Below are 13309 nucleotides of genomic sequence, written 5' to 3'. Positions count from 1 at the left end.
AATGTTAAGACACCTTGGACTACACCCCAAATTAATAAACATGATAAAATTGACTCTCACCAACACCAAATCAAAAGTGAAGTTTAGGGGTGAAATATCAGAGACATTTGAAATTAAAACTGGACTACGGCAGGGAGATGGGCTCTCACCACTATTATTTAACTGTGCTTTAGAAATGGTAATGAGGGAATGGTTTAGGAAATGTCCCCCCAAAATAAAGATTGGCCAAAAAATCAAAACAAATTGCCTGAGTTTGGCTGACGATTTAGCAGTACTAACAGTGGACATAAAAGAAGCAAAATCCCAGATATCAGAACTTCAAAACATTGCAAATAAAATTGGCCTCAAAATATCATTTGAAAAAACAGAAATTATGCCCCAAAAACCAACACAGCTAAAAGAAGTCACCATAAATGGTAATAAAATCAAAATAGTACCTCATTTTAAATATCTTGGAGAAGTAATAACACATAACCTAAATGAAAAAATCTCAATCCAAATAAGAACAAATAAATTAGCTAAAGCACAAAAATTAACATGGGATATCTACAAAAAGAAATGTCTGTCAATAAATACAAAAATAAAACACTACAACACAGTTATAAAACCTGAAGCTACATATGCAGCAGAAACACTCTTTTACCTGAATAAACAATCAAAGACTGACAGACTTCAGAAAATTGAAAGGAGGATTGGAAGAACCTGCATCAACAAAAAATACCAGAAAGATGGACAGTGGCGTTTAATACCTAACAAAGTCATGTACAAAGAGCTAGAACCCATTACAGATACTATGCATAAGAGGAGACTGGGATTCTTTGGACATATCATGAGGATGCAGGATTCGAGACTTCTGAAACAACTAGTACAACACAATCTCGTCTCAAAAAATACCACAACAGGATGTAAATGGATCAGAGAAGTAAGAGAGGATCTGAAGGAAATAGGCCTTACAACAGAAGACACCACAAATAAGATAAAATTGAATACAAAACTCAAGAATGCAAACCTCCGCTTTACCCTTACACAAAACAAACCAACAACACGCACATTTTCAACTGAGAAAAGGGCACGAAGATCGGAGCGTCTGAAGAAGTACTGGGAGGACCGCAAAGCCTGAACAATCCCTTCAAAGATACCTGAAAGACGGACTGACTAAAGTGATCCTATGTGGTCATAAAAGAAGAAGAAGAAGAAGAAGAAGAAAGGGCAGTCCCTTATTCAAGCTGATAGCTCAATGGGACAATACTCTGAATTAATGAATGAACTAATTAATTATTTATTTAATAAAATTTTTAAAAAATAATTTCATATGTATCTTCTCCAAAACTGCCAATAAAATATATAACCTTTTTGTAGAAAATGTTATGGTGGTGAAATAATTTACTGTTAATTCTCCACTCTTTTTTCCTCGCCTGCTTCTTCATTTCACTTGTCTCAGGTGCCTCTACTCTGTATTATGGTTAGGTGATGTGAAGGTACTGTAGATGGTGCGTGGATTTCACTCCGCTTACTGATATGTAATAGCAACTTCTGGCTGGATTTCCCTAGTACACCTCTTCAGTGATGCCTAGGCCATCTATGACAGCTAGTAGTGGAGCTTTTGAGGATCCAACCTGCAGTCGCTTAAGTGCGGCCAGTATCCAGTAATCGGGAGATCGTGGGTTCGAGCCCCACTGTCGCCAGCCCTGAAGATGGTTTTCCGTGGTTTCCCATTTTCACACCAGGCAAATGCCGGGGCTGTACCTTAATTAAGGCCACGGCCGCTTCCTTCCACTTCCTAGGCCTTTCCCGTCCCATCATCGCCATAAGACATATCTGTGTCGGTGCGACGTAAAGTAAATAGAAAAAAAAAATGAGGATCCAACCAGCCTTCAGGCTGAATAGTCAACATATTATACTACTACTACTACTACTACTACTACTACTAGGATCTAACATCATCGGAGACAAATAGTAAACATTTTTAATTTACATTGCGATTTAACTGCAGCAAATGAAAGTTTATTTTTAATCCAAATTTTTCATTGTATTCACTCCAGTTTACAGTTCAAAAAACATTGCACTGACTGTTGTAAATGAGGTGTACTTTTTCAGTTCTGTTGCTACTCACCTCTGCTACATGTGATTACCGCTACAATTACAAACACTAACCCCTGTCAACGATGGATAGACAACAGCTTTGATTGATAAATAATGTTTTTGTTGGTGTATTTGTCGTACTTCCTAGATATCTGTCCTCACCAGATAATTGTGTTCCTGATAATAGCACGTTTAACATACAACACGTTGTTCATGCTCAGTGACATTGCCCTAGGCATCAGCGTGTGACATTGTTCGCCTCAGATTCTTCAAGACACCGTTGGTGCCCCTCAGTCCTATCACTGCTTCTGAGAACCTGGTGCGAGGGCGTTGGGTTGAAGAGATCTTCTTCTTCATGGAGGTCTGGAAGCTTGTAGACACGACAGCACGGTCCATCTGCAGCAGGCGGCGGATGTCAGCCATCTGACGCTGCAGGTCGCAGAGGGCGTCCACGATACCGGCATTGGCGACTGTGTCAGCCAGAGTTCGGGTTGTGCGGCTGTCGAGGGAGTTTGTACTGCACAGACTCTCTTCTTCACTGAAACACAGAATATTCAATTACTGGTACAGTGCCATCTAGAATGTAGAGTTGTTTAACTCTTTAGTAGAATACTCCCATCCCCTGGGGAGAAAGTATTCATTTATTGTATTCCAAATTGTATTTTTTAATGCATCATTGATTTTTTCTTACTACAGTTAGTTTTCTACTACTACTATTCTTATTAAACCTACGTGGGCGGAAGCGTTTTATGTCTGTACGCGGACTGAAAATATGGCAAATTAAAACTCATCCAGAATTATCAGACACTATCTATAAACATGCATATGTATGCATTATTAATTACTTAACTTGAATATTGGATGTTATCAAAGCCCCTATATCAGATAGTGTTGGAAATGACCAGCCTTTGATTCTACGTCTTCTAGTTGGAGGTGTTGGTTGTTATTTCCATTTATTTCCCTGAATTACTCTTTCCTGATGAATTATGTGAAAATATCTGTATCAAAAAATAGTGAAAAGTGCTCTGTCGGCTTGATCGCCATGTCAAAATATGAATGTAAAATTGGTCCTTGATTATAAATTGCAAAAGGCTGGTCTCAAAAAGTTGCGATGCACGCTCAACTGAACCCGATAGCCTCTCACAGCTTGTAAACAGCTAGCAGGAAGATAACATAACTCTATTCAAGATTCTCCCTTCAGCCAGACCTATAAGTATTGTTTGCTGCCATCTGTTGAGTTTTTTTATTACTACGTGCGCCGGTGACGCTGGATCTCTGATCGTTTAATATATTAAATTCGGCTCCCGGGCAACCTATTGTGAGATTTAATATATTAAATTTCTCCCTTTAAGAGTTAACTTTATTGGCCACATTGAACATTGCATTGTTGGATGCGCTTGAAAACGGTTGGCTGTTGAGAGAGCTCTTGCATTATTGTAGTGATAAAGTAGTGAAAACCTATTGAAATAGCTTAATTTTGTGTATATCTGATTCATTTAGTGCTGTTTATATAGTGGTGTTTAGTGCTTGTTGGTAGAAATTGGGAGTAGTAATAATTATTTAAATTTTATTATTTTATTTAAATTTTATATTATTTTATTTTATTATTTTATTTATTTATTATTTATATTATTTATATATTATATATATATTATTTATTTATTTTATTATTTAAATTATTTAAATTTAATTTTGTAACAAGTAATTCAGTTGGTCTTCAGTAAATTACGTTTTCTAGGTTAAGTAGGCTAGCTAGGTGCACCTTGTTTCGAATTTAGGTTTAGGTAATACTTTAGGTAACAATATTAACTTTAAAAATATTTGTAAATATCTGTAGATTCGTTGGTTGTACTTAAAAAGGCAGATTATCATAAGGAATAGTACCGTAACTTCTGCAGCAACTTCTCCGGTATTCCGTATAGATATTCGTTCAAACTATCGCGAAGGTAATAATTTACTACATCAAAAAACACGATACGCCTGTAAACTTCCATTTAAAAAGAAGTTAAAGAGATTACACGGTAATAGTTAACAGTCGTATTGTTATTGATTATTGTCGCTCCTCATATTCAAATATTGCATTGTTGGCTACAGTCGTGAACAAAGGGTGTAGTGTAGTCAAGTAAATATAAATAAAAATCAGCTGACCTTGTATTCCATTCATTTGTACTTCTGAGTAGGTAGTTAGTATCCGTAATTTATATTTCGCTCCCTCAATCTTTCAGTATTTATGAGCGGTTAGCTAATAATAATAAAGTTCATATATCCCAGTAATTGAAGTTCAAGTCCCTGGAGTAGTAGTAGTAGTAGTAGTAGTAGTTTTGATAGAAATATTTGAGAAATTATTGTAGACAAACTCGTATTTTTCAGTAGGCCTAATTAAGGACACTTTTTTTTCCTCCGTCCCGTGGAGTAGGGAAAATAATAGTAATCCACCAGCTGTAATAATCACATAACCACATTTTTAGTAGAATTGTAGTGAAGATAAGGTATAATATATTAGATAGTATCTTGCCAGTTATATTCGTGTTTTTCTTCGTGTACGGCAATCCTTTTGATACTTAAGCATTTAACCAAACGCAGTGTAGTGTAGTGTAGATACATTGTAGTATAGATACAGTACATTTAGATAGTGCCGTATCTTGCGTGCTATATTCGTGTGTTATCTTTCGTGTATATCTATTAGACCGTAATACTAATAATAATTTGTCTAAGCATTTAGCTTCGTTGGTAATCTTTGAGTACAGTAGTTCTTGCAAATTTCATTTCTGTTGTGCTTAGTAGTGACATACGGTAGGGTACCGGTATCGTAATTAGGATACGTCTGAAAGTAGTTTAAAAATTACTGTAGTGTACTGTACAGTAGTATACGAGTAATATCCTATTAGAATTGAGTGTGCTTATTTTATTATTGTAAAATATTTGTGTAGTACTGGTGTGGTAGAGGTATCCGTAGAAACTCTTACTAAAATATTGTTGAAATTAGGATAGGCTTAATTGCAGTTTGGAATTGTGTAGTTCTTGTGTATTACTTTCGATATTCAGTAATTAACAGCAGCTTTTATCCTGTTAGGGGTTGTGGGATAAAAAAAAGAGGGAGGGGAAGGAAAGGGAGGAGTTGTAGAAGACAGGTGGTCTAATGTTCTAAGGGGAAGGAGATTGCAGGCCAAGGGCTCTATTCAGGATCAGAATTCAGGACAGGTGTCTGTGCGAAATCGGTACGAGTCACTCCAGGTAGAACAACAGAGGGAAGATGAGGGACAGGGAACTGTTGCTGAGATGCGTGGAAGTAGGAGGAAGGGAAAAGGTAGGAAAGGGAAATGTAGAGTAGAGGATAGGAAAAGACAGGTGGAACAGGGTCATGGGAAGGAGAAAAGGGAGGAGGAAGTAGCTTCTGCAGCTATCAGGAAAGATAGGGCTGACCAGGAGGGGAGGGGATCAAATGAGGTGGGTAGGGTTGAGGCTCTGGTCATGGGGGATTCCATCGTTAGACACGTGGGGAAAGTGTGTGGAGGAAAGGGAACCAGGGTAGAATGTTATCCAGGAATTAGGTTGAGGCAGATGTTGAGGAAAGTAGAAGAGAGGGAGGAGGGGAAGGAGAAGGTGGTAGTGTTTCACGTTGGTACCAACAACGTAAGGCAAGCTGATATAAGTACCAACATAGTTGGAGATGTGTGGGATGTGGTAAATGCAGCACGGGTGAAGTTTAAGAAAGCGGAGATTGTTATTAGTGGAATACTGTGTAGGAGGGATACTGACTGGAGGGTGATTGGGGATTTAAATGAGACTATGGAGTGGGTATGTGGGAAACTGGGAGTGAAATTTCTAGATCCTAATGGGTGGGTAGGAGAAAGGGATCTGCGCTCGGATGGCCTTCATTTAAACCGCAGTGGTACGTATAAGTTAGGAAATTTGTTTGGAAGGGTAATAGGGAGGTACATTCAGGGAAACGGGATGGCCTAGGGAGCGGTGATAAGGAAACAGGGAACTGGAAATCAAGTAGGGATGACATAAAATTGTTAGTGTTGAACTGTAGAAGTATTGTAAAGAAAGGAATAGAATTAAGTAATTTAATAGATATATATTTACCAGATATTGTAATAGGAGTTGAATCATGGCTGAGAAATGATATAATGGATGCAGAAATTTTCTCACGGCACTGGAGTGTGTATCGTAGAGATAGGATAGGAAAGGTGGGAGGGGGAGTTTTCATTCTGGTGAAAGAAGAATTTGTAAGCTACGAAAAAGTTAAAGATGAGACACATGAAATTCTAGGTGTAAGGCTCATTTCTAAAGATAATAGGCAACTTGATATATTTGGAGTGTACAGATCGGGAAAGGGTAGCACTGATGCGGATTCGGAATTATTTGATAGGATAGTCAGCTATGTGGGAAATGATGGGAAATGACATGGAAAGAAATGTGATTGTAGCGGGAGATCTGAATTTGCCAGATGTCAATTGGGAAGGAAATGCGAACGACAGGAAGCATGACCAACAAATGGCAAATAAGTTAATATGGGAAGGACAGCTGATTCAGAAAGTGATGGAACCAACCAGAGGGAAAAATATTTTGGATGTGGTGCTGATAAAACCAGATGAGCTCTATAGGGAAACTGAAGTAATAGATGGTATTAGTGATCATGAAGCTGTTTTTGTGGTAGTTAAAAATAAATGTGATAGAAAGGAAGGTCTTAAAAGTAGGACTGTTAGGCAGTACCATATGGCTGATAAAGCAGGTATGAGGCAGTTTCTAAAAAGTAACTATGATCGGTGGAAAACGGTAAATAAAAATGTAAACAGACTCTGGGATGGGTTTAAAGAAATTGTTGAGGAATGCGAAAACAGGTTTGTACCTTTAAGGGTGGTAAGGAATGGTAAAGACCCACCTTATTATAATAGAGAAATAAAGAGACTAAGAAGGAGGTGCAGACTGGAAAGAAATAGAGTTAGAAATGGCTGTGGAAGTAAGGAGAAATTGAAGGAACTTACTAGAAAATTGAATCTAGCAAAGAAGGCAGCTAAGGATAACATTATGGCGAGCATAATTGGCAGTCATACAAATTTTAGTGAAAAATGGAAGGGTATGTATAGGTATTTTAAGGCAGAAACAGGTTCCAAGAAGGACATTCAAGGAATAATTAATGAACAAGGGGAGTGTGTATGTGAGGATCTTCAAAAGGCAGAAGTATTCAGTCAGCAGTATGTAAAGATTGTTGGTTACAAGGATAATGTCGAGATAGAGGAAGAGACTAAGGCCAAAGAAGTAATAAAATTTACGTATGATAACAATGACATTTACAGTAAGATACAAAAGTTGAAAACTAGAAAAGCGGCTGGAATTGATCAGATTTATGGGGATATACTAAAGACAATGGGTTGGGATATAGTACCATATCTGAAGTACTTATTTGATTATTGTTTGGCCGAAGGAGCTATACCAGATGAATGGAGAGTTGCTATAGTAGCCCCTGTGTATAAAGGAAAGGGTGATAGACATAAAGCTGAAAATTACAGGCCAGTAAGTTTGACATGCATTGTATGTAAGCTTTGGGAAGGCATTCTTTCTGATTATATTAGACATGTTTGTGAAATTAATAACTGGTTCGATAGAAGGCAATTCGGTTTTAGGAAAGGTTATTCCACTGAAGCTCAACTTGTAGGATTCCAGCAAGATATAGCAGATATCTTGGATTCTGGAGGTCAAATGGACTGTATCGCGATTGACATGTCTAAAGCATTTGATAGGGTAGATCATGGGAGACTACTGGCAAAAATGAGTGCAATTGGACTAGACAGAAGAGTGACTGAATGGGTTGCTATATTTCTAGAAAATAGATCTCAGAGAGTTAGAGTAGGTGAAGCTTTGTCTGACCCTGTAATAGTTGAGAGAGGAGTTCCTCAGGGCAGTGTTATCGGACCTTTATGTTTTCTTATATATATAAATGATATGAGTAAAGGTGTGGAATCGGAGGTAAGGCTTTTTGCGGATGATGTTATTCTCTATAGAGTGATAAATAAGTTACAAGATTGTGAGCAACTGCAACGTGACCTCGAAAATATTGTGAGATGGACAGCAGGCAATGGTATGTTGATAAACGGGGCTAAAAGTCAGGTTGTGAGTTTTACAAATAGGAAAAGTCCTCTCAGTTTTAATTACTGCGTTGATGGGGTGAAAGTTCTTTTTGGGGATCATTGTAAGTATCTAGGTGTTAATATAAGGAAAGATCTTCACTGGGGTAATCACATAAATGGGATTGTAAATAAAGGGTACCGATCTCTGCACATGGTTATGAGGGTGTTTAGGGGTTGTAGTAAGGATGTAAAGGAGAGTGCATATAAGTCTCTGGTAAGACCCCAACTAGAGTATGGTTCCAGTGTATGGGACCCTCACCAGGATTACCTGATTCAAGAACTGGAAAAAATCCAAAGAAAAGCAGCTCGATTTGTTCTGGGTGATTTCCGACAAAAGAGTAGCGTTACAAAAATGTTGCAATGTTTGGGTTGGGAAGAATTGAGAGAAAGAAGAAGAGCTGCTCGACTAAGTGGTATGTTGAAATAATAACATTAAGTTATTTATTAGACCACCTTATGTTAATGTTATTATTTCAATCTACATCATCAATACGGACCAAAAATGATATTTATTACATGTAATAAGTGGTATGTTCCGAGCTGTCAGCGGAGAGATGGCGTGGAATGACATTAGTAGACGAATAGGTTTGAATGGCGTCTATAAAAGTAGGAAAGATCACAATATGAAGATAAAGTTGGAATTCAAGAGGACAAACTGGGGCAAATATTCATTTATAGGAAGGGGAGTTAGGGATTGGAATAACTTACCAAGGGAGATGTTCAATAAATTTCCAATTTCTTTGAAATCATTTCGGAAAAGGCTAGGAAAGCAACAGATAGGGAATCTGCCACCTGGGCGACTGCCCTAAATGCAGATCAGTATTGATTGATTTTTTTTTTTGATTTTGAACAACTTGAGTCATTCCACGTTCACTTTCTATTTGGAGGTTGTATGTTTAGTTCTCGTGATCTGTACTTTTTCATTCATTTTAATCGTAATTTTCTCAGTTCTGCATCTTAGTATCTTACCATGTAAACTCGCTCCCTGCTAACGAATCCAAATTCCCACTGCTCTCGTCTATCGGGTCCTAATTTTCGAGGCCTGTAATGCGTTGTGTAAAGTAATTATTATGTCGTATGTTTATAGTTAAATAGGTAATCAGTCAAATAATGTTGTTTTCTGAGTGCTGTTACATCCTTGTCTTATGTTTATAGTAAATAGACAAACAGGCCTATGGTTTTTTCTATTTTCAAAAATTAAAATAAAACAACAATAAATGTACTTAATGTTGTATGATTAATGGGAGGTTGGTGTTGCAAAGCTCTCAGTACTGGTAAGTTTTTCTGTTTGTAGCTTCAGAAATTATAGTCGCACTACTTTTGATCAAGTGGATCCTCCGATAAGACATATTCTATGTTGAAAGTTTAATGTGGTGGGAAGGTGCAGCATAACTGTTTTAAAAAACTCTCAGTTATTTGGTTGTATCAAAATTATCATTTAATGTGGATATTGAAATTTTTCATCTTTGGTCAAATTAATCTGCGAGATCCTATACTAGCACTCAAAGTTTCCTGTTTCACAAGACCTAACTTTTCTAGAACATGTTAATCTTCAAAGTGTCAGCAACAAAGAAGAGTGGCCTAATTGGTCAAAATATGCTAATTTGTAATTTGTTAATGTAAGGTCCTGCGGGTTAATTCTGCGTTTTTATTGGTTTCCTTTTGTGCATGCACCATTTCCTGTTTCTTGAAGCATCTGTTGTCTTTTCTGGTTGACCATCTTAGCAAGTGGACGTGCTCTTGCCGAGCGCCCACCTCATGGGTAGAGCCCTGCACGGATGCAGATATCCGCGGTTATCCGCAAAGTTGGTGTCTTGGCGGATACAAACTGTATGGCAGTACGGATAATTTTGCTGGTAATTTCTAAATGATGACGTTTATTAATTTTCACTCAAGTATACTCTTGTTTTTGCTTGTGGTTAAGCGACCCTTGACATTGGTATGGGAGAATAGTGATACCGGTATATAAGCAGCCTTGAAACCATAAAGCCATAAATCTGACCTGAGCCTAACTGGCTGCTGCCCACAATTAGTGGAAGGAAGAAACAAAGGTCAATACATCGGTAGTTGTCGCAAGAGAAAATCCCTCATAAACATGCGACTGTTGGTGCCAGGTGTCAGGCCTATTGTATTATGTTAACACATCTATCCATTTCAATACCTTGGGTGCATCATACTGTAGTTAAATATTTACAATATCCACAGATAACCATTTTGCGGATACGGATAACCATTCACGGGTGTGGATGAAGGAAGTGCGGATGCGGATATTATTTTGTATATCTGCGCAGGGCTCTACTCATGGGAACCTGTCTTTCCTCAGGCTAAGCACTCTTGTTTCTTTTATGTTTGGTTGTAACTTCACTTAAAACTTTAATGTAAAACTTTCTTTGGTTATGCAGGAGTTCACCCCCGGACCGTACATTTACCATTAACTTTCAATTTCGTGATGAGGTAGTTTGTCAGGCGACCTCATTCTCAAGGTTGGCAGAGACAAACCTTTTTTTTTAAATCTTTTCGTTTGTATTAATTTTAATCTGTCCATTGGATTTGCCATCCATTATTTCTGTTTCACCTTACGTATGTAAATTTATTTTAACGTTCATCTCCTGAAGAATTTTAGTTGATGAGGTAACCTTGTTTTCTTTTACATCACTGTGTATGGAGATTTTTATTTACTCTTTGTTTGTATAGAATGGGACCATCCTCTGTTTCAAAGACTTGAATCGTCATAATAGGTTTAGGTTTTGACATGTAACTTGTCTTTTAAAATTTGTTTTAGTGCGTTGCGCATTTGTTAAGGTATGTTCAACAAAGATTTTTCTTTTTTTGGAATTGCTTTGTGTCGCATCGACACAGATATGTCTTGTGGCAACAATGGGGTATTAAAGGCCTAGAAGTGGCAACGAAGCGGCCATGGCCTTATTTAAGGTACAGCCCCAGCATTTGCCTGGTGTGTAAATGGGAAACCATGGAACATCATTTTCAGGGCTGCCAACAGTGGGGTTCGAACCCACTATCTCTTAGAAACAAGGTCACAGCTGCGCACCCCTAACTGCATGGACATTTATTTTTTTATTTTCAGTTATGTTATTAGAGTTCTGTTTAATCTTTTGAGTTTTGAATATGTTTAGTTTTAAAAATAAAAAAGGTTGTCTCCTAGGAAATTACCCATCTGAATCTTTCTTCGCAAAAGGCTACATTCCACTACCTTGCAGGGTTTCAGCCGCTTCCCACATCCTATCAGTAGTTGTCGTGTATCCTAAGCTTTTTTTTTTTTTTAATTTGGAAGTTATGATGTGTTTTAAAGACTTTAAATTGATTTTCATGTTTCAAATTTTTTATTTTAATTGTCCTATGTAAATTGCTCGAGGGTGGTTACATTTAACATAACAACAACAACTCTACAGCTTGTGAGAAGCTAATCTAATTTTACTTTGTACCTGTTCTTGTGCAGACGCTGCTCTCTGTCGTGGTTGCGTAGAGCTACCGCCACGAGCTCATCGAGCAGCCGACCTGGCATGTAGAATTCGGCCCGCATGGGCTGTATTGTTAGCTCGGTGGGTATGCGTCGGCGAGCATCTAACGCACGGTGTAGCTTCTGAGGGAAGAGCCGGCATCTGAGCACGGTGCGCGAGGACAGCTTCTCGAGATGAGCCACGAAGTCGGCCTGCTTCAACAGTCGCCGGGTGTGACCTTCCATCTGAAGTGCCTGTAACACATACATCATTTACTCTACCTAACCTTTCACATGACCATTAAGATGAAACCAGGCCTCATCATTCAATGATGCAAGATACCACTCACAATATTTCACTCTTGTGGCTGACAGGTTTTAAACAATGGGCCCGTGTAAACCTGTACAGTGTGATGTGTAACAGCTTTGTAGAAACTGAAACCTCTACTTGTTGTGCTAATTTTAGGAGTGATTTATTCAGTGACGGTTCAAGATTCGCACAAATGTCATCTAGCTTTTCCTCTGTTAAAACTGTTCTTGTGTGCAGATGTTTTTTTATTGAACACTGAGCCAGTAGTTTCAAATTTATTTACAATGGAAAATTCTAAATTCCCATGGAGGGAATTAGATATTTTTCACCAATAGAGCATGTCAAAAACATATCAGATGTAAGGCTTTTCAGACATTTGCTCTATTAACCAGCGTTTCATCCGTATAATCAGCAGGCAACTTTTGGCTTAGTGTTGTTCTCCTTTGCACTGACAGATTTTGTCGCATGAACCCCTTAATCCACCCACAAATCGCCTTAAACTGAGTTATGTTATGTTTGCGCGCTACCTCCCGTCCCTTAATTTGTAACATTTCATATGATACACTGCAGCCATTGCTATGTATTTCATATACTTCAGACCTAAAACGAAACGCTGGTTAATAGAGCAAACGCCTGTAAAGCCTTACATCTGATATGTTTTTGACATGCTCTATTGGTGAAAAATATCTAATTTCCTCCATGGGAATTTAGAATTTTCCATTCGGAATTGCTAGGCGGGCAATAATTCCATTGTGGAGATTTATCTCCCGTATGCAGTTATCAGACTGTGCCTCATATAAGGCTTCTGATAAGTTCACCTGCATACACCCAGCATCAGTGGGTAGGGTCTGACACATCCCACTCTGACGAGTCTAGTGTCAGACCTAAGACGAAACGCTGGTTAATAGAGCAAACACCTGAAAAGCCTTACATCTGATATGTTTTTTATTTACAGTTATGAGAATCTGTGCTCATGAAGGTGGCACTTCACCAGGAAATTGCTGAACAAATGCATCACATACCCGTTGAGCTGACTCATACTCAAAATAACTTATACAGACGAAAGTACGGTGTTGCAATGATAACTGTCTCGCCATGTTAAAAGCTGAGATTCAGACTGGCTACTGATGCTAGTCAAACACGTGCACGTTGCTTGCAAGACCAAGAACTATGTGCGTGCCTTAGGTCTCGGAGAGTAAAAACGCCGCTGGGTGGTGTGGGTTTATAAGACCCTGTATGTTGGCAACACCACAGTAGGAAAAGAGTATATATTCCTAGAAGTGGAGGAAAGGGTTTATTACACAGCAGGGGCAAAACTTACACATA

At 38.2% G+C, this 13309-nt stretch overlaps 1 protein-coding gene across 1 annotated transcript in view; it reads right to left on the bottom strand.

Annotated features, from left to right (window-relative positions):
* Window positions 1-2042: 2042 nt before the first annotated feature.
* The window catches only part of LOC136886741 (transient receptor potential channel pyrexia), a 35004-nt gene continuing 23737 nt past the window's right edge, over window positions 2043-13309 (bottom strand). The window contains exons 8-9 of the mRNA XM_067159545.2: window positions 11660-11928; window positions 2043-2620 (exon numbers count right to left, since the gene is read on the bottom strand). Coding sequence (XP_067015646.2) covers window positions 2314-2620; window positions 11660-11928 — 576 coding nt within the window. The 3' untranslated portion in view covers window positions 2043-2313. The remainder of the gene's footprint in view (window positions 2621-11659; window positions 11929-13309) is intronic.

This window comes from Anabrus simplex, chromosome X (genome assembly GCF_040414725.1).
Source record: "Anabrus simplex isolate iqAnaSimp1 chromosome X, ASM4041472v1, whole genome shotgun sequence".
In the NCBI taxonomy this organism is placed as follows: Eukaryota; Metazoa; Arthropoda; class Insecta; order Orthoptera; family Tettigoniidae; genus Anabrus; species Anabrus simplex.
This window is presented reverse-complemented; position numbering and strand designations above follow the sequence as displayed.